This window comes from Erinaceus europaeus, chromosome 1 (genome assembly GCF_950295315.1).
Source record: "Erinaceus europaeus chromosome 1, mEriEur2.1, whole genome shotgun sequence".
Classification (NCBI taxonomy): Eukaryota; Metazoa; Chordata; class Mammalia; order Eulipotyphla; family Erinaceidae; genus Erinaceus; species Erinaceus europaeus.
The window spans coordinates 86,811,896-86,834,011 of record NC_080162.1 but is presented as its reverse complement, the minus strand read 5'-3'; the positions used below and the strand labels follow the sequence as shown (position 1 = coordinate 86,834,011).

Sequence of the window (22,116 nt, the reverse complement as noted above, 5' to 3'; positions counted from 1 at the left end):
AATGAGTCTACTCAAAGGGGTAGCTGATGCCCAGTACTTCATTTATTTGGTTCATATGGTGTGGATCTTTGATATTTTGGGGCTTCCTTGAAGACATTCTTTCTTCTTGACAAAGGTTTTCAACCCACTTGTCTTTGGAGAATACCCATGGGTGAGGTGATACTTGTATAAACATACAAATAGAGGAACCTAAGCTGTCTAACAGAAATCATATGTTTAACTCTAGAATTGTATACACATAGACACAACTTCATTTGAAAGGTACATTTGCCATTATGCCTAGTTCCCAGAATAAAAACCCCACCTCCCTTTATATTTAGGAGATACCCACACTTAGAATGATGACTGTACCCATAGGATCTTGCCCTCAGTGTAGATCAACAATAGCAGAGAATGTTCCATCCTCCAAAGGGAGGATGGTAAACATACTGTATGTTCCACCTGAGGAAGATGGGTACTGAAATTGGGGCAGCTTGGAACATTCCTACTCATGACCACAGAATGTGAGCTCAGATCTACAGGGATGCAGAGGTCGCATAGGCTCCTAAGCTGAATATGGGCTCCATATCAGATCACATTGATGGGGTTTACAGTCAACAATATTTATACACATTTCCCATATTTGGGAGCTACTCTCTTCCCTGATCCAGCTTTCTGGTCCTTTTTCTAGCCATGACATCATCTCCCCAGACAATAACTGGGATCCATCTGCACATCAATGTCAGGCTCAGGAAAAGAAAAAAAAAGAAAAAAATAGTATAGTTCTGTTCTGTTTAGAGTATAACTAAAATAGGCTTACTAACTTTATACAAAAAGGCGACCCCCCCCCCAACTCTTCATCTGCAATATTCCAGCCTTTAGGTCCATGACTGTTCAACAATTTGTTTGGCTTTGTATGTTAACTCTCTTTTCAGCCACTAGGTTCCAGATGCTAACATGATGCCAACCAGACTTCCCTGGGCAGATGACCCACCAATGTGTCCTGGAGCCCCGCTTCCCCAGAACCCCGCCCCACTAGGGAAAGAGAGAGACAGGCTGGTATGGATAGACCTGCCAATGCCCATGTTCAGCGGGGAAGCAATTACAGAAGCCAGACCTTCCACCTTATACCCCATAATGACCCTGGGTTCATACTCCCAGAGGGATATAGAATAGGGGAGCTATCAAGGGAGGGCTTATCCTATGGTTTTTGTCAGTGTTTCCTTTTTATAAATAAAATTAAAAATAAATAAGTAAATAGTAAATATAATAAAAGACATTCTAAAATTAAAAAAAAAGAATGATGACTGTAGATACTATCTGGCTTTTGAATCACCATGCCTCAGTTTATTCACTGTAAGAGAGATGTTATAACCCCACCATCTTCACTGAATTAAGTGGGCTACTGTGTGTCAACACTGCACATGGCACCAACTACACAGTAAACACTAGGTAAATTTCTTTGATAGGACACAGAGAAATTGAGGGAGGGGGGAGATACAGAGGGAGAGAAAGACACTTGCAGCCCTGCTTCACTGCTTATGAAGCTCCCCTCTGCAGATGGGGACCAGGTGCCTGAGCCTAGTTCTTGCACTTGGTTGCAGGTGAGCTCAACTGGGTGCACTGTCCATCCATAGGTTTGTGTGAGGCTTCAGTGAGTTCTGCATACACAGTTCTTAGACAAGTACTTGGCTCATAGGCTCCAGTTGACAGTAGCCCTTCCCCAAGGCAGGCTTCTTTCCAACTACAAATTCCACATTACCCAGCACCCATCAATGTAATCTGCTATTAGGAAAGTGGTGCAGCCTGTTCAATTGTGTCCTAATTTTCTCTTTGGTTTTTCTCATAGGAAAGGCCCCTCACTTTCTACGACTACAAAATGTGGAGGTGAACGTGGGACAGAATGCCACATTTCAGTGTATTGCTGGTGGAAAATGGTCTCAGCATGACAAGCTTTGGCTCCAGGTGAGTCCCATCCGACATACACCTGACCATAGCATCCCTTAATAAGGGAAGAAGGTGTGTGTTGTAAAGAGGGGTAAATGTTGGTCAGTAAGGCAACATCCATATTGTTTTTATGTATCTCTGGTCCTTGGATGATTATGCACATATGTAGTCCCATGAGATCTCACTCCCCTTCTGTTCTATAGATATCAGTATATCCATTGTATAGAGAGAAAAGCTAAGACCACAAACAGGAAAAGTGCCAGAACTAGAATTTGCTACTGTGACCTTTCTAAATTATCCTCTCATGACCTTTGTCCTTTAAACCCTGATTCCCAAAACTAAAGCAGATTCAAGTGCTTTAAATTCTGGATGCGTGGCATCATAAAATGATGCTGGAATGATCCTGGATTTCCAGTGTCTTAGTTTTCTGCCTGATGGACAATGCCCCTGTACAGTATCTAGGTAGAATTAGGGGACTGCTTTTTTTTTTTTTTTTTTTTTTTTGCCTCCAGGGTTATCTCTGGGGCTTGGTGCCTGCACCAACTGCTCCTGGAGGATATTTGTTTTTTTCCTTTTGTTGCCCTTGTTGTTTTGTATTTTATGTGGTTATTATTATTGTTGCTATTGATGTCATTGTTGTTGGATAGGACAGAGAGAAATGGAGAGAGGAGAGGAAGACAGAGGGGGAGAGAAAGAGAGACACCTGCAGACCTGCTTCACCATTTGTGAAGCAATCCCCCCCGAAGGTGGGGAGTAGGGGGTTTGAACCGGGATCCCTGCTCTGGTTCTTGCACTTTATGCCATGTGTGCTTAACCTGCTGTGCTACTACTAAACCCCAAGAGGGCTACTTTTTACCAGAATGTTCTATTGCAGGAGCAAAGCCATCTGTGCTCTGTTAGAACATGTTTATCAGAAAAGTTGAACAGGAAGGTGTTCTAATTGTACATCTGTTTCACGTTTATTATTAACATATATATATATATATATAATATTATTATTGCCTCTAGAGTTATCATTAGGACTTGGTGCTAGTACTATAGATTCATCACTCCTGGAGGCATCTCCCCCTGCCTTATTTTATTTGATAGGACAGAGAGAAATTGAGAGAGGAGAGGGGGTGGTAGAGAGGGATAAAGAAATATAGATGTCTGAAGATCTGCTTCAGCACTCTTGAAGTGTCCCTGCTGCAGTTGGGGAGCAGGAGCTCAAACCTGAGACCTTGGGGGGGTCCTTGCACATAGTACTATGTGCACTTAATGGGTTGTGCCACCTCCTAGCCCTGTTTCCTTCATTTTCAATGAGATTGTTAACTATATATGTAGCCAGGTATTGAACTCCAGAACTCACAGCTACAAGGCATGTAATCTAAGTCACCTTCTCAGTTCACCATTTATTATTATTTTTGTTCATTGATCCTACTTCCAAAGCTAGAAAAGAATGAAGATCTTTTTCAGTGAGGTCAGGGCAAAGTTTTGGGATTCAGAAGTAGAGATTATGTTATGCCTTCAGACATTCCCCCCTCTACCCCATAAGGTGTCATAGACATGCCAAGTTCTAAGGTATTAGAGGACTGAGAATTGCTCTGTTCAGTGCAGTTGTGACTAGTCGCATACAGTTATTTAACATTTGGGGGGTTTTGCTTTTTTAAAATTTAGACTGTTACATTAAGATGAAGTTGTTATGCTGCATGTCAGTGTACAATTTGATGACATTTGACATGTGCATATGTCTGTGTGTAACTGTCACCACGTTCAAGATCACCTCCTGAACTTTCCTTATACCAATTTTTAGTTTATCTTAATCTGTGGACCTTACCTCATCTGTCCATACACAATCACTGATTCACTTTCTATTACTGTCTATTAGTTTTGGTGTTTTGAAGCTTTATATAAATAGAATGATAGTAATCTGGGAGCTGGTGCAGTAGATAAAGCATTGGATTCTTCAAGCATGAGGTCCCAAGTTCATTCCTTGGCAGCACATGTACCTGAGTTATGCCTGGTTCTTTCTCTTTCTCTGCACCTATCTTTCTCAGCAAGAAATAAATAAAATATTTAAAAAAAACAAATAGAGGGAGTTGGGCGTTAGCACAGCGGGTTAAGCGCAGGTGGCGCAAAGCGCAAGGACCGGCGTAAGGATCCCAGTTCAAGCCCCCAGCTCCCCACCTGCAGGGGAGTTGATTCACAGGCAGGTTTGCAGGTGTCTGTCTTTCTCTCCCCCTCTCTGTCTTCCCTTCCGCACTCCATTTCTCTCTGTCCTATCCAACAACGACGACATCAATAATAACTACAACAATAAAACAATAAGGCGAACTAAAGGGAATAAACAAACAAACAAATAAATAATAAACAGAATGATATAGTATGTGCTCTTTCCCCCTCATTTGACCTGATATTTTGAGATTTCCCTGTGGTTTTGTATATGTGCATTAACTTTTTAAAAATCTTTCTTTATTGGATACAGTCAGTCAGAAATCTAGAGCATAAGGGGAAAGAGAGAGGGAGAGAGAAGAGAGATACTTGCAGACCTGCCAAGACCCATGGCCAGTGGAGAAGCAATTACAGAAGCCAGAACATAGACCTTCTGTACCCCAAAAAGAATTTTGGTTCAAACTTGTTTTTGTTTTTTGTCATGCCAGGCTTCCCTTCTATGAGTCAACTTTTTCCTTACAGAGATTTAAAGACTGGGTGATGCCACAGCACCAAAGCAACTTCCAGTGTGGTGGGGGGCTGGAACTGAACCCAAGTTGCTCAAGTCGCAATGTGGGCACTTCAGATGAATTGTTTTTGCTGGCCTCCTCATTGTGGTTTTGGCTTTCATTACCCTCTTGGCTAATGATGTTGGCCATCTTTTCATGTGTTCATTGACATGCATATCTTGGGTGAGGTGTCTTTATTATTGCTTCATCTTCTTATATTTGAGTTTTAACCAGAATCCAATTACTGTGTCAGATAAATGTTTACCAAGTATTTTATCTTCACCTGGGTTTAGTTTTTCATTCTCTTTACAGTAAATATGTTTTGGATAAAACTTCCTTGACTCTTGTTTTGGCATAATGTCTAAGAAACCAGGGGTATAGGGGCTGAGCAATGATGATGCACCTGGTTAAACACACATAGTACTAAATTCAAGGACCTGTGCAAGGATCCTGATTCAAGCCCTGGCTCTCCACCTGCGGGGGCGGGGGGTCGCTTCACAAGTGGGGAAGTAGGTCTTTCTCTCTCTCTTTCTTCCCCTCCCCTCTCACTTTCTCTCTGTCCTGTCAAAAAAAAATTGAAAAAGCAATGGTTACAGGAGCAGTCAATTTGTAGTGCAGGCATCAAGGCCCAGCAATAACCCTGGAGCCAAATATATATATATATATATAGCAGGGTTATAGTTTCATGCCACACCCACCACCAAATTCTGGCCTGTACCCCAACCAATAATCACTATGATTCTCACAAAGTCTGAGAGACAGTTTGTTCACTTTTTTTTTTTGTGCAAGGCTGTATGCCTTATCAGTATGTAGCTCATAATCTTTTTAAAAGACTCTTAAAATATATGAAATTCTGACAGGATGGTTTCACTCATATGTGAAATTTAGAGAACTGATACAAATGAAGTTGCAAAAACAACAAATAAAAGCAGAAAAAAACAGTTTCTAAGACTTTGAGGACTTTCTGTGGGATGTAGGAAGGTAGGGGCACAGAACTTTGGTGGAGGGTGATGTGTGGAATTAACTGTAATCTTACAGTCTCGTAACCTACTATTAGTCACAAATTTTTTAAAAAGTGAAAAAACACAACTTCTGACTTTTTTAGTATGTGAAAATAAAGTTGACTTTCATATCTTAATCTTATATCCTGAGAGGCTGGGTGATGACACACCTGGTTGAGTGTACATGTTACAATGCACAGGAACCTGGGTTCAAACTCCAGAGCCCCACCTGTAGGGGGAAAGTTTCATGAATGGTAAAGCAGTGCTTACAGGTGCATCTCTTTTTCAGTCTCAATATTCCCCTTCTCTCTCAATTTATTTCTATCTAATAAATAATAAATACATAAAATATAAAAAATAATTACTTAAAGAATTTGGTATCCTTTATCCTTGTTAAATTACAGTAACTTTTATTTTAATTAACATAAATAAAATCTAAAGTCAGATGACCAGTCTCACTAGCCACATTTCAAGTGAATAGTGGCCAAACAGAACATTTCCACATGTTACAAGAAATTTTACTGATGAGCATAGCTCTGGAAAGAAAGCACCTCTGCTTCAAGGTAACAGGACTATTTCTTAAAAGGATCTGGTCCCAGTTAACTTCCACACATGTTAAAAATCTGTCATCTCTTCCGACTAACATAATGCGAGTCTTGATCCTTGACCCATGCCCAGGAGGACGGTTTGATATTATTGTTGGTACAGTTTCTCTTCTTGTATTTGAGCTCATTTCCTGTAGTTGGCGGGGAGGAGGAGGAGGGAGAAGACATGAGGACATCTAGGGGCTACCAGGTCTTCCTTGCTCCTAAGCAGTGAAGCACAGTAAAATTAACAGTGATGTCTAACTTTCCTGCTTTCCTGCATTGCCTTCAACCCCCAAGAGGACACAACCGACTTTCATGTGTCACTCAAGTGCTAAGTAATGTTAGCTACTCTCTCCATTATAATGAATATTAAAGCACATCACGCTGCTAAGAACCATCGCTACTTCATTGGCATTGCCTCACTCGGGCCACAAGAATAAAACAGGACAGTCAAAACACCTTTAGCAACTTTATTTGGGGTTTTAAAGTATTTTTATTATGGCTCCAGCTTTGAGTTGTGTCTCCTAAGCTTTGAGTCTGTCAGTGGGAGGAGGTTAAAGCAGTATGTAATTGAAGTTTGGAAGAAAATGGAAACATGCAGTGTGGAGCTCTTTCACATCTTATTCATCTCCCTACTTTTCAATGTAAACCAAATCTTATTTCACAGAATGCCTTTCAACTGGCTTACAGTGGGGCATCCAATATGACAAGATCACATAAATTAAAAACGAAGCAACAGGAGATAGGAAGAAAAGAACATACCAGAGCTGGTCCGGATATGAAATGTGCATTTCTGCACATCTGCTACTGATGGGTGGCCCACAGCTAGAGCCCACAGCTTCATTTCTGCCAATGAGATCAAGGAAACCCGTCAGTTTTACAGTTTAAACTGTCCACAAGATAAGTGCAAAGTGATTGCTTAGGAACATTTTAACTGTTGTTCACACAGAGGCCAGGCTGGGATTGTTCCCAGGTGTCCTCATAAAGTAAACACTGTGTGATGTAAGGAACGTTGTGCTCCACTACTGCCTTAGTGAGGGCACGTGTGTATGTTCTGCAGGCTTGTTTCACATAAAGATGCTCTGCTTGAAAGCAATTTGATCAGGTGACCAAAGCGGGAGGCAGTGGGGTCAGCAATATGAAATGACAGAGGTTCCTATCTCCCCCTCCCCTTGGTTAATTTGTCTCCATGCTGGGATATTTTAAAACTATCTGGAATTGAATAGATTCAATAACAATTTTTTCAAGGCTAGCTAGTGAATTATTGTCTCTCATATATTTCAGAACATATTGGGATGGCCACAGTTTACACTATGTTATCTCGCAAATACTTTCTTTTTTTTTAAAAAAAAATTTATTTATTTCCTTTTGTTGCCCTTGTTTTATTGTTGTAGTTATCATTGTTGTTATTGATGTTGTCTTTCTTGGATAGGAAAGAGAGAAATGGAGAGAGGAGCAGAAGAGAAAGACAGACACCTGAAGACCTGCTTCACCGCTTGTGAAGCAACTTCCTGCAGGTGCGGAGCTGGGGGCTCAAACAGGGATCCTTACATGGGTTCTTGTGCTTTGCGCCACATGTGCTTAACCCACTGTGCTACCGCCTGACTCCCTTGCAAATACTTTCTTGACTATGCTGGAATTCAGTTAATGGCTTTATTTTTAATTTTATTTATTTATTTGGGATATATATATATATATATATATATATATAGAGAGAGAGAGAGAGAGAGGGAGAGAGAAATTGAGAAGGAAGGGGCAGATAGAGATGAGAGAGACACAGAGACACCTGCAGTCTTGCTTCACTATTTGTGAAGCTTTCTTCCTGAGAGTGAGGATCAGGGAATTGAACCTGAATCCTTGTGCATGGTAATGTGTGTGCTCAACCAGGTGTGCCCCTGCGTGGCTCCCAGTTAATATCTTTCTAAAAATCTGAGGCATCTGCTATGATACCTACTACCACAACACACTACAGTCCTAGTCTGACACTAGCTGGAGCAGTGGTGGGCTTCTAAGGTGATTCTACTTTGGATTTGTTCTAGCACCTAGAGAAGAGGCCTAAGATGCATGAAGGCCCCATTCTATACAACAGTAGTAGGGTTACTTAGCCTGAGAATTTCCAAAGCAGTAAAATAAGTACACTGTGGTCAAAAGAATCTGTACCAAACATTTATACTAGGCCTCACTTGCCAAAGTAGACTTTCCTGCTAAAGATGAATACTTATCCAACTAAATCAGGGAAATAAAGGCAGTGACTTTGTTTCCAAAATAGTAGGTCAGTGGCCTTTTGTTTCTATTAATGTGGTGTGCTATTGGTGGGCTCATAGTTTGAGATAAATCCCTGATGACTGTTGTTGAGAATACTCTTTCTTTTCTGTAAATGGAGCCTGCTTATCCTTTAATTTTAAATAAATATTTTACATTTTTTTTAATTTGGAAAGATATAATTGGAAAGAAGAGAGGGAGAGGAAAAAAAAACACCTGAAGCACCACTTTACCACTAGTGAAGCTTCCCCTTTGCAGATAAGGGCTGGGAACTTGAACCCAGGACCTCATGCATTGTAACACGTGCACTCTACCAGCAGCACCATCCTACTGGCCCCTGCTTACCCTTAAGTGGGTTCAGATCATAAAGTTAAGGTTTAAAAGGAAGATTGATGTATACCCATATTTTACACCCTCTTAGAAACCTTATATTCTCTTTAAAAAAAATAAGCAGTGCTGGGGAATAAACCTAGATCGTCATGTATGTGTACATGATAGCACTGAACCGGCTACCTAGCCACATTTTTATGTTATGGTTTTAAAGTCAAGGATGGCATCAATACACAGCTCCACCATCCATGGAGCACCCCTGAAAATGTCCATGGTGCTTCCATGAAATGACAAGAATCAAACCCAGGACTTCACACATGATAAAGCATGGACATTATTCTGTGAGCCATCTTCCAGGTCTCTGTCAACTTATGTTCTTGAGCTGATCCCACTGATGGTGCACGGTTTCCTGGGATTGCACTGTAAGGTCTACATAAGAATCATTGAACCAATGAACAGGACCTAAGTAGAAAATGTGTATCCTTGAGTCTAGAGCAATCCCATCCTTGAGGGAAGAGACTGATAAAAAATCAATAAAATGTTATGAACATGCTTGTCTTGTTCTGAAATGATTTCCCCTTCAGGTGAAGAGTATAATGCCATGGTCTGTGATGTAAGGGCCTCAATCATAACTTGCTTATTTCTTCTGTGATACATTGGCCTGAGGAATCCAAACTTGTAATTTTTCAAGCTTGTTTTTTTTCCCCCAAGCACATAAACAGTCTGAGTAGAATGCCTAGTAAATAAAACAGTCTACAGTTTGGGGGGGGGCTCTTTAAAACAGGAAATATGAACACTGTTCAGGTATAACTAGGTGAAACTATCCTGACAGAATTATCAGTGCTGAACAGTGGAAATAAATGTGGGGAGCTGGAAGGTGGTACACTAGTTACACACACATTGTATGTGCAAGAACTCAGGTTCAACTACCTGCTCCCCACCTGCAGGAGGGAAGTCTTATGACTGGTGAAGCAGTGCTGCAGGTATCTCTCTCTCTCTCTCTTTCTCTCTCTGTGTGTGTGTGTGTGTGTGTGCATTTTCCTCTAACCTCTCAATTTCTCAGTCCTATAAACGAAATAAACTCATTTTAAAAAAGAAATAAATATGAGCACTTCCTCTCTCTGTTTCCCCAAAGGCTTGTATATGCTTGACTCCATTGCCCTAGGGTCACTTTTTCATTGGCTAGAGAGCAAGTGAGGGAGACAGAGCAATAGAGGGTAAGAGGAGACACCAGAGAACTGGAGTTTCCCTCAATACTGGGGCACTTCTATGTGGTACAAGTTCTCAAGCCTGGGCTTTACATATAGTGAGACACACACCCTTCCTAGTGAGCTGTCTTTCAACTGGATACTTCTTTTTTTCAATTAAATTTTTATTATCTTTATTTATTTATTGGAAAGAGACAGTGAAAATCAAGAGGGAAGGAGTCATAGAGAGGAAGAGAGACACCTGCAGCCTTGTTTCATCAGTCGTAGCTTTCCCCCTACAGGTGGAGGACTGGGGACTCAAACCTGCATCCTTGTGCACTGTAGTGTGTGCTCAACCAGGTGTGCCACCACCTAGCACCCTCGTTTTTAAAATTATCTTTATATATTTATTGATTTATTGGTTGCATGGACACCCAGATCGAGAGGGGAGGTGAAGATAGAGAAGGAGATAGACAGAGAGACTCCTGCCAAAGGCTTGTATATGCTTGACTCCATTGCCCTAGGGTCACTTTTTCATTGGCTAGAGAGCAAGTGAGGGAGACAGAGCAATAGAGGGGAAGAGGAGACACCAGAGAACTGGAGTTTCCCTCAATACTGGGGCACTTCTATGTGGTACAAGTTCTCAAGCCTGCTTCACCACTTGTGAAGTGTTCCCTCTGCAGGTATTGTCGACCAGGGGCTTGAACCCAGGTTCTTGCACTCTGTAATATGTGCACTCAACCAGGTGTGCCACCACTCAGTCCCCCCATTTTTTAAAGATTATTTTTAAAAAATTTATTATGTGTTTATTTATTTATTACTGGATAGAGACAGAGAGAAATTGAGAGGGGAAGAGGAGCTAGAGAGGGAAAGAGACCCCTGAAGCCCTTCTTTACCACTTGTGACTTTCCCCCTGCAGGTGGGGACCAGGGCTTTGAACCCGGATCCTTGTGCACTGTATTGTGTGTGCTTAACCAGGTGCACCACCAACTGGACCCTAGATTATTATTTTGTATTTATAAAAATGAAACATTAGCAAAACCATAGGATAGGAGGGATACAGCTCCACAGTTTCCACCACCAGAACTCCGTATCCTATCCCCTCCCCTGATAGCTTTCCTGTTCTTTTTTTTTTATTTAAGAAAGGAGACATTAACAAAACCATAGGATAGGAGGGGTACAACTCCACACAATTCCCACCACCCAGTCTCCATATCCCATCCCCTCCCCTGTTAGCTTTCCCATTCTCTATCCCTCTGGAAGTATGGACCCAGGGTTGTTGTGGGTTGCAGAAGGTGGAAGATCTGGCTTCTGTAATTGCTTCCCCGCTGAACATTGGCATTAACTGGTCGATCCATACTCCCTGTCTGCCTCTCTCTTTCCCTAGTAGGGTGGGGCTCTGGGGAAGCTTTCCTATTCTTTAACCCTCTGCGAGTATGGAACCATGGTCATTGTGGGATGCAGAGGTGGAAGGTCTGGGTTCTGTAATTGCTTCCCAGCTGAACATGGGTGTTGACTGGTTGATCCATACTCCCAGCCTGTCTCTCTCTTTACCTAGTAGGGTGGGTCTGTAGAGAAGCAGAGATACCCGACACATTGGTGGGGTTGTCTATCCAGGGAAGTCTGGTCGGTATCATGCTAGCATCTGGAACCTAGTGGCTGAAAACAGAGTTAACATACAAATTGTTGAACAATCATGGACTTAAAGGCTGGAATAGTGCAGATGAAGACTTAGGGGTCCTTCATTTTGTAGATAGCTAGTAGACATATTTTAGTTATATTCCAAAGGGCATGTGGCTATACTAGTTTTATTTTCCCCTGAGCCTGAAATCTGATATGCAGGTGGATCCAAGTTTTTGTCTGGGGAGATGTCATGGCTGAAAAAGGAACAGAAAGCTGGATCAAGGAAGAGAATAGCTCCCTAATATGGGAAATGGGTATGAATACTGTTGACTGTAAACTCCATCAATTTGATGTGGTCTGGGGCCCATATTCAGCTTAGGAGCCTATGTGACTTCTTCATCCCTGTAGATCTGAGCTCACATTCTGTGATCATGAGTAATAACATTCCAAGCTGCCCCAATATCAGGATTAATCTTCCTCAGGTGTAGCATAGAGTATGTTTTCCATCCTCCCTTTGGAGGGTGGAACACTCTCTACCATTGTTGATCCAAGTTGAAGGCAGGGTCCTATGGGGGCCCACAAAGGGGTCTGTTTTGTTGTTCCTGATGGATATGACCAATAACAATGGAGAGAGGGATTTATTTGAGGTCTAGGCCCATCATGGCTGTTTGGGAATCTCAGGATTCCCCGAATAGGGCCCCAGTTGATGGGGTGGCCTGATAGTGACTAAAGAGTCATCATTAAAGTATGCCAGTCTCTTGCCCTTATTCAGCTTTTGCTGTCCTTGCTTTGCTATGGTTAGCTTTTGAGTGAGTGAGAGAACTGTAATAGGAAGTAGGTGAGGAGGACATCTAAGTCTAATTACATACTATTTCATTAGGAACTTTATATTGACTCACTGCAGACTATTGTGTACTTTTGCTTTCAGGTATATATTTTTCCCTAATTTATGGATACATGTGAACATATCTCATGGGACCTGGTCTATATCTAGGTTGGTGACTTTGTTAGGAAGTGAACCACCTGGAACGAAATTAGAGAATAGTTTGAAAGGAAAGGTCTCACCTGAGTAATGGTGCTGAAGGGTTGACATTCCACACCTGACATCTCTGGACATAGTCTGAAGTGAAGCATGCTGAAGTGGTACTTGTTGCTCAACTGGATACTTCTTTGGAAGGTTATTTGGCAGCTATCTTAAAAGGTTGAATGTGTGTGTTCTCATGACAGATAATTCTGCATTGGGGCATTGGCTTGAGAAAATAGCCCAAGATAGAGAAAACATTTATCTGTAAATATGTTCCACAGAATGGAAAGTGGGGAAAAAAATAAATGTTCCCACGTTGAGATGAATTCATTAACCATCAGGTTATGGAAGTATATATGTTTTGGCATGAAAAGACAAATTGTCAGACAATTTATGCTTAATATAGTAACTTTAATGGAAACACATATACATACACATTTAACACAAAAATATCTAAATATTTATGTATACACACACACAGCACTGGAAAGCACATTTTTAAGACAACTCATCGATTGAGATCATCAAATTATTTATCAAATATATGAATGGAGTGAACTACATGAGTCTACTTACATGCAAATTTCCCTATAAATAGTAAATATAAATTTATAGGATCAATAAATACAGTACAGTACTTTAGTAAGTCTGTTTTCTCAGTAGCAATTTCATCATCTGGCTTACTTCTTTCAAGAAAGCAGCATACAGTACATATACAAAATATGTGTTAATCAATTGTTTATGTTATCAATGAGGCTTTTGGTCAACAGCAAGCTGTTATTAAGGAAGCTTTGGGAGAGACAAATGTTATTTACTGAGCTGGAATATAGTACCCTAATCCTTGAATTATTCAAGGGAACACTTCTGTGCTTTTAAGTTTCTTTTTCCTTTTTCTTTCTGATAGAGCCATAGAGAAATTGAGAGAGAAGACGGACAAAGAGGGAGATAGAAAGACACCTATAGGGGACAGGGTGGTAGCACAGTGGGTTAAGTGTACATGGTGCACAAGAACTGGCATAAGGATCCCGCTTGGAGCCCCCGGCTCCCCACCTGCAGGGGAGTCGCTTCACAATCGGTGAAGCAGGTCTGCAGGTGTCTATCTTTCTCTCCCCCTCTCTGTCTTCCTTTCCTCTCTCCATTTCTCTCTGTCCTATAACAACAACAAGGGCAATAAAATGGGAAAAATGGCCTCCAGGAGCAGTGGATTGTAGTGCAGGCACAGAGCCCCAGAGATAACCCTGGAGGCAAAAAAAAAAAAAAGAAGAAGAAGAAAAGAAAAGAGAAAAGAAAAGAAAGAAAGAAAGAAAGAGAGAGAGAAAGACACATGTAGTGCTGCTCAACAGCTTGTGAAGATCCCCCACCCTGCCCAGTCCTTGTGCATGATAACCCATGTACTCTACTGGTTGTAGTATCACTGCCGAGACCTTATGCTTTTAATTTTTGTCTCTATTCTGTTTCATCTTAAAAAATCCTTGAATGAGTACAGGAAACTAATATAAATGGGGAAAATATTATTAGAAAGGAGAAAACCGGTATACAGAATCTTCTTTAAAAAAAAAGTTGTAGGAAAGCTTGACAAGGTAGTATCGGTGTATCTAATAGAAGCCAGCACTCTGCCCACCCCACCCCACCCCACCCCACCCCACCCCACCCCACCCCACCCCACCCCACCCCTAATGAGGCTATGGGTAAAGTTACTCTCTGATTTTCTTCACGCTGTCATCACTACCGTCAGATGCCGTTCATGCAGGAGGTATCTGGAAATATCTCATATGCTGGGACAGATGGTGGTGCATCTGGTTGAACACACACATCATGTATAAGGATTCAGGTTCAAGCTCCTGGTCTCCACTTGCAAGGGGCAGGGAAAGCTTCCTGAATAGTGAAGCAGGGCTGCAGATGTTTTTCTTTTGTTTTCCCTCTCTATATCTCCTCCCTGCTCAATTTATCTCTGTCCTAACAAATACAAATAATAAAAAAAGAAACATTTCATGGGTGTTACCCAGTCATTATGGAAGACCGAGAAAACTGTGGTCCATGGGGCCCCAAGTATCACTTCTGGTGGCCTCCAGATCAAGCCATGTCAATCTCACTGCAGAACTGATTCCCCTTCTTCCCTACAGAGGATTTGCTTCACTCAGAATGTGTGCAATAAAACAAGAGCTTCAGTATTAAGACCACATGTCCTAGTGCTCTGAACGTATCTCAGGAGCAGAAGCTTATGCATCTAGACAAATCAGGGACATGGGACAGGGAGGGACCGTAATCTGGCAGGAAAGGGCTCCTGCCCTGTGAGTGCATTGGCTAGACAGCAGCCACACCAGGGCAGAAGAGATAAGCAGACACATCAATCCACTGCAGTGATTCTTCCAGTAAACCTGTTTTCTCACTCCTGGCAGGGTGGGGCTTGTGGGTGTTCTGAGTCAGTTTCTTCTCTTCTTGCTTATGTCCAGTGAGTCTGACCACTGGTGATTTCTTTTGAAAACCTAGTAGCCACACCACACTTTAACATCAGTGATGAATTAATAATAGTAACTGCTGATCCTTGTAGAGTGCATAGTGTGCATAGTGTGTTTAATTTTCATGACATATCTCCCAGGTACATGTTATTTTGATTTCTGTTTATTTATTGCCAGCAGGGCTTCACTGGGGCTTCAAGCCTCTGATCCATACCTCTGACACACACACACACACACACACACACACACACACACACACACACACACAGAGACACACACACTCACTCATGTTGGTTATCTCTAAGTATCTTGCTTTCTCTGCATTATAAAAGTTCTTTTTGGGGGCCAGGCAGCAGCTCACCTAGTTATGCACACATTGTACAATGGGTAAGTACTCAGGATTGAGTCACAGCTCCCTGCCTGCAGTAGGAATCTTCACAAGTGGTGCTTGAATCAGGTTTGCAAGTATTTATCTTTTTCTATTGTTTTCTATCTCCTTATCCTCTTTCAATTTCTGTCTGTTCTATTGAATAAAATAGGGGGGGGGGGAAGGAACAAAATGCTACTGGGAGCAGTGGATTTGTAGTGCTAGCAACTGACCTCTAGCAATAACCCTGGAGGCAAAAGAAAAAAGAAAATAGGGAGTCGGGCTATAGCACAGCAGGATAAGCACAGGTGACGCAAAGCACAAGGACAGGCATAAGGATCCTGGTTTGAGTCTCTGGCTCCCCACCTGTGGGGGAGTCGCTTCACAGGAGGTGAAGCAGGTCTGCAGGTGTCTATCTTTCTCTCCCCCTTTGTCTTTCCCTTCTCTCTTCATTTCTCTCTGTCCTATCCAACAACAAGGACATCAAGAACAACAATAATAACCACAACTATAAAACAACAAGGGCAACAAAAGGGAATAAATAAATATTTTTTAAAAAAGAAAATAAATAGAAAATTCCTTTCACACACACACTCCTTCCTTTTTAAATATGGTGACTGGCAATTAACTGAGAGTCTTGAATATGGACAATATATTCAGAGACTTCCCTATCCCAATTTTTAAAACCCTGTATCCTTAGAGAGTGAGAGAAGAAAGAGGACAATATTGGGGGAAGCTAGGGAAGAGTGAAAGGTGAGACACCAAAGCACTGATTCACCAGCTATGGAGTTCCTCCTGGTGTTGGCCATGGTACTTTCATGTGCTGCTGGGGTTCAAACCTAGAGCTTCACACAACCAAAGTATGTGCTCTCCCAGTTCCTCTTCCTTTCCTTTATTTTTTTTTTCTTCTTTTTTTTTTTTGCCACCAGGGTTATTGCTGGGGCTCTGTGTCTACACTACAAGTCCACTGCTCCTGGCAGTCATTTTTTTTTCTATTTTTATTTGACAGGACAGAGAAAAATTGAGGAGGGAGGGGAGATAGAGAGAGGGGGGAGAAAGGTAAGACACCTGCAAACCTGCTTCACTGCTCTTGAAGTATCCGACCTGCAGGTGGGGAGTGGCAACTCGAACCCGGGTCCTTGCCCATGGTGCTATGTGTACTTAACCAGATGAGCCACCACCTGGCCCCTTTACTTCCTAACACCCTTCCTTGAATATCTGCCTTTAGTTCATCCTCAGTTTTTGCATGTCAGATCCCAAAGTTGGAAAAAAAGTGGGGCAGATGACAGATTGGTTTCTTTGCCTTAAGGAATTTAACTTGCCTTTTGGCAGCAGGGGCTGCCAATGTTACTCCACACAAACAACTAATCATGGAGTTAAACATTTCATTGCACATGTGACTGGGCTGCCAGGGGAAACACAGGGGGATACTGCTTTCAGGAACAAGGGAAATTGAGGGTTATGAGTTTGAGAGACATCCTCTAGGAAGAAGTGACTTTGGGGCAGAATTCTGAGAAAGGCTGTGGAAGTGGTCCTTGCAGTAAGGGAGATGGCACATATGCAGATTCTTTCCCATCTGCTCGCCTTCTTGTTCACAGCTGACAAGGGGGGATTATGTCAGGACCCTCCTGACTCCAAACTCCCCAGTCGACAGCATGTGAGTACCCAGCTATGGCTGCAGCAGGCTCTTAGGAGAGCTTCGGCATAGCTAGTCAAAAGTGATTTATATTTTCTTCTACTGCTTTTAACTTTTAATAAAGAATAATCAAAAATGATACCAGAGAGACTGCCAAGAAAGGTCCAAATATGGTTTTGAAAGAATCAATGGGCCAGGTTTTAGTAAGTTTCTAAATGTCATGTCACTGAAACAGCATGACCACAAGTGAAAAAAGTATCCATTATGAATGAGTCACAGGAATTCCATGTAAATTCTTTCTTAAGTAGGATTTGTTTTCTGAATTTCAACTGAAAATACTGGACTTCCTTTTACTTTGGGGGGAGGGGGGTCAGAAGCTCAGATTAACAAAGAAAGCTCCCAGGACCTTGCATTAACTTACCTTTTGTGAAACAGGTATAATATCTTTTTCACATAGTTCCCTTTTATCAAAGACAGTAATGCTTCCATGTATCCCAATTGCAGGTCAGTTGCCAATCTGCATACTGTCTCTGAAATAATGGCATTTTTGCAAGCTGTGTCTTTATCTTATTGTGAAAGGAGTGATGTCATGACACAGAAGCAGAGATGATAGACAGTGGCCACATGCTGAGGCTATTAGAGATACTCTGATAGCTAATCGGGTACAACAGTCAACTCTGTAGCATCAGACACTTCTTGTGTTTTCCTGCCTAGATGGTTCCTGAAGAGAGAGGTGTTGCCTGGGGGTTGTATGAATGCTCACATGCTAGGGTCAGGGCCATTAAAGTGTGGCTATTTGCAGCTCCTGCTCTTGCAAAGTGTGAGGTCTTAAAGCAAGCTGAGTTATTCCACATAAAACAAAACAACTTAAGGGGAGGTAGAAGTCCAGTTGTTTTAAAAGAGAGATATAAACTAACGGAAGAGGAGAATGAATAAAAGATTTCAACGGAAACAGTTGTCATGGTGAGAGTGTTGTAAAGTGGGATTAAGCAGGCTCATCGATTAAGCTAAGACTTGTCTTTGTTCAATTTAGACTGTGTGGGCTTTCTGTATGGTTTAAGTTAGAATGGGATTTGTTCTCTGGGCAGATGCTGCCTTTGGACATAAAACTTGACAAACAGATAGAGCCCTTGGACAACAAACATGACAGTATTCTCTCAAGTCCACTCTTGGTCAAGACTCAAGATTTGTAGTAATGCCAATAGGATGTGAGGAGCTTGGGTGCCACCCAGTCTTGACAGGGAGCAATTAATATCTCATCTTCATAAAGTGGCCTGGAATTAATTAACTTTCCCTTCATGTATTCTGTAGTAATATCTGGCTCCTTGCTTCCTCTTGTGTGGCTTTAGACCACGTTAGCCTTCGAGTCTTGGCGACCCAATTGTGGCCAAGGATATTGATCACACTGGGGAAATTCTCAGAAATGCAAATGATCCAGCCAGCAGTAACCCAGAACTATTGAATCACCCTCAGGGTGATTCTGATGCAAACTTGAGTTTGAGAACCATTGCTTTAGACAGATGGAATTGAGTTAAGACAACCTCACCTGAGCCTAATAGTATATGGGATAAATCACCCCTTAAAAGAATCAGAAAGTCTTCAAAAGCCAAGAATGTTGGAGGATGTTTCGCTCCTCCTTGCACCTGTATGTCTAGCATAGCATTTATCCAACTATTTTCTGTGGAGCAGTCATTTTCTGCCTGGGGGCATTTGATGCTCTTTGATCAAGCAAAGCAAGTTTCTAGAGCACTGCACGCTCTTTCTTTCTTCCACAGGACCAGTGTTAACTGTGAACTCTCGTAGATTTGTAGTTTGTGGGCAGTGTGGCTAAGGTCTCAGGTTTCTAGAATCACTTGAGTCCAAACCCTCAGCCACTCAACAAATCCATAGGAAATGTTGCTTCTCCCAGAGGGCTAAAGAATAGGTCAAGCTATCAGGGAAAGAATGGGATTCGGAGTTCTGGTGGTAGGAATTGTGTGGAGTTGTACCTCTCTTATACTATGGTTTTATCAGTGTTTCCTTTTTATAAATACAATTTAAAAAAAAAAGAAAGAAAGAAAATGTTGCTTCACTTGGGGCTATTCTTGGAGTAGTGCCATTGCAAATACCTGGGAACTTGCCAGAAATCAGTAATTTTAAGCCCACCATCAACTATGATTCAGACTCTGTATTTTCATGTGAGAACCCTTAGTGATTTGTATGTACATTCCTTTGAGAAGTACTGTTGTAAGGCACCTACTTTGGCCTGACTTTCTGCACTAGAGGGACATAGGATGGGGGAAGAGAGTATCTGCTGCCCAGTACATGATGGTGGAGAGACCTGGGTTAGTGGTAGGTACAGTGTACCTGTCATAGAGAGATAAGAAGCTGTACTCTTGTGTTACTAAGTATCCTGTAAACCGTTATTTCCCCAATAAATTATTTCCCGTTGCTGGATGACCACCACCACCAACAAAAAATATTGATAAGACCCATCTGTTGCGTCAGAATCACCTGGAAGGTTTGCTAAAACATACAAACAAACAAAAAGGTCTGACTCCACCCCTTAATTCTTGATTTATTAGGAACAAGATGGGGAAATAGAGAATTTGCATTTCTAAAAAGCTCCCGGGGGTGGGTGGGCATGAATACTGTGGGTCTGAGGGCCATGTTTTGAGAACTACTTAGTGGCTCCAGATTCTAAGAGCACTGCTCTTTCCATGCAGACCTTATTATTATTTTTTTTTTCCTTGAGCTGTGCTATTTCAACATTCAACATTTGTTTATGTTTTACCCTTTTTGCTGTTTTGTTGGAATCTTAACCCCCGCCTGTAAATTCCTCTGGGCAGAAATTATACCATCCACACTGTATACTCTCTCATTTTCTGTTTTGTTAAATAATGAGTACATTTCGAGTGCGATTAATAATAGAACAGGGAAAGGAGAAAAAAAAATCTCAGACTACCAACTCCAAGAAACAACATCTACAAATGATCATTCGTCGTGGAATTTTTCTTTAAAATTCACACTTCTAACAAGTTCCCAGGTGATGCCAATGCTTCTGATCCAAGATTCACTTTTCAGAAGCCCTTCATAGGGATTTTGAGAAGATTAAGCAAACTTTATCATATAAACCAAGCTAGCAAAACTCTTAGCATAGACTAAGCACTCAGAAACGTTAGCTAATGTGATTTTTTTTTACCTAATAAATTCTTGGATAAATCCTACTAAGTTAAAGGAGATATCTATCAATCTCACTCAGTTGCAGAGTGCTTTATATATGGGAACATATTGATTTTTTTCAGTGAGAAGAGTGTTCCATTGCAAAAATTCTGGAGCTTTCTGATATTGTCAGTATTCTATGAATATCAGCTCCCTGCCCCATTGTTGTTATTGTCACCTCTACCACTACCATAATCATGACAACTTCTGCTAACAGGATTATCTCTGGGGACTATGTCTGCAGGACAACAGCACCTCCCAAGGGTATTTTTTTTTCTTTTGCTGGATAGAGGTTGACAGACAAAGAGATAGAGAAAGAGATACAGGGGAGGGAGAGACAGAGAGAAGAAGAGACAACTTCAGCACTATTCCACAACTCAGGAACCTTTCCTTCTGGAGGTCGGAACTGAGGTCTTTGCAAATGGTATCATGTGCATTCTATTAGGTATGTTACTACCTGCCTCCCCCACACATAGACACTCCATTCTTTTTTATTTTTTATTATTTATTTTCCCTTTTGTTGTCCTTGTTGTTTTATTGTTGTAGTTTATTATTGTTGTTGATGTCATCGTTGTTGACAGAGAGGAGACGAAGACAGAGAGGGAGAGAGGAAGAGAGACATCTGCAGACCTGCTTACCTTCAGGTGGGGAGCTGGGGGCTCGAACCTGGATCCTTACCCCAGTTCTTGCACTTCACACCATGTGCGCTTAACCCGCTGTGCTACCACCTGGCCCCTACTCCATTCTTTTTTTTTTTTTCTTTTTAATGTAGTTTCAGAAAGACCAGGCAGTGACTCATTGGGATTCAGAAGGTCCTATGTATTGTGCACTGAAGCAGGAGGTAGGGAAGTGCAGATAGAATGGATGCTCTTGGTATTCCTGATGGTGTCCTTTATGACTAGCATGAGACACTGTGCGTACTGACTATTCTTTAGACTCACACACTCCTTTCCCTAGAAGACTACATTCAGTCAAATGAGAAAGGTTTTCCTAACCTGTTAGACCAGTCCAAATTATATAAAATAGAAGTGTGGGGATAAGAAAGTGCACTTTGAACCCATGTCCAGATTCTTGTCAGTGTCCATAAACATTTAGAGACAGAGACCACAATAAATAGCAGTTTCAGTTTCCTGCACTGGGAAGGGAGAAGTGCACACTCAGAAGGGATTGTGGGTGGGGGTTTATCTCTCCTCCCTCATAATAAAGGCTTTTGGCTTTGATGAGCTCTGTTTGGTATAAACTGGGTGTTCTTGGAAAAGTGGGCTAATTATTATTCATTTAGGAGGCTGAGGTAGATGAGCATTTGCTAGAACAGTTGGGATTTTCCTGGGGCTTCCTCCTCTTCCTCCTCCTTTCTCTTCCTCCTCCTTCTTCTTTCTCTTCTTCTTCTCCTCCTCCTCCTCCTCCTCCTCCTCCTCCTCCTCCTCCTCCTCTTCCTCCTCCTCCTTCTCCTCCTCCTCCTCCTCCTCTTCCTCCTCCTCCTCCTCCTTCTCCTCCTTCTCCTCCTCCTCCTCCTCCTCCTCCTCCTCCTCCTCCTCCTCCTCCTCCTCCTTCTTCTTCTTCTTCTTCTTCTTCTTCTTCTTCTTCTTCTTCTTCTTCTTTTTCCTCCTCTTCCTCTTTGCCATGTTTGATGATTTTGGAACTGTCAGGTCCACAATGGGTCCGTACCTAATCAGTATCGAGATTTTATTATGATGGTGGTATAAGAGGCTCAAGGTCACAGTAGGTGCTGTTGGTAGCATATTAGTTCCAGCTGGCTTCTTCTAGTTCTTGTTTACCAACTGAACCTTGAGAAAGTTCTTGGACTGTGCTCA

At 41.8% G+C, this 22,116-nt stretch overlaps 1 protein-coding gene across 11 annotated transcripts in view; it reads left to right on the top strand.

The window, feature by feature from the left end:
* Positions 1 to 22,116, top strand: part of PTPRT (protein tyrosine phosphatase receptor type T) — a 1,549,072-nt gene that overhangs the window by 541,014 nt on the left and 985,942 nt on the right. For all 11 annotated transcript variants that reach the window (XM_060190244.1, XM_060190260.1, XM_060190255.1 and 8 more), the window contains exon 5: positions 1,829 to 1,944. In XM_060190244.1, the coding sequence (XP_060046227.1) occupies positions 1,829 to 1,944 (116 nt within the window). The remainder of the gene's footprint in view (positions 1 to 1,828; positions 1,945 to 22,116) is intronic.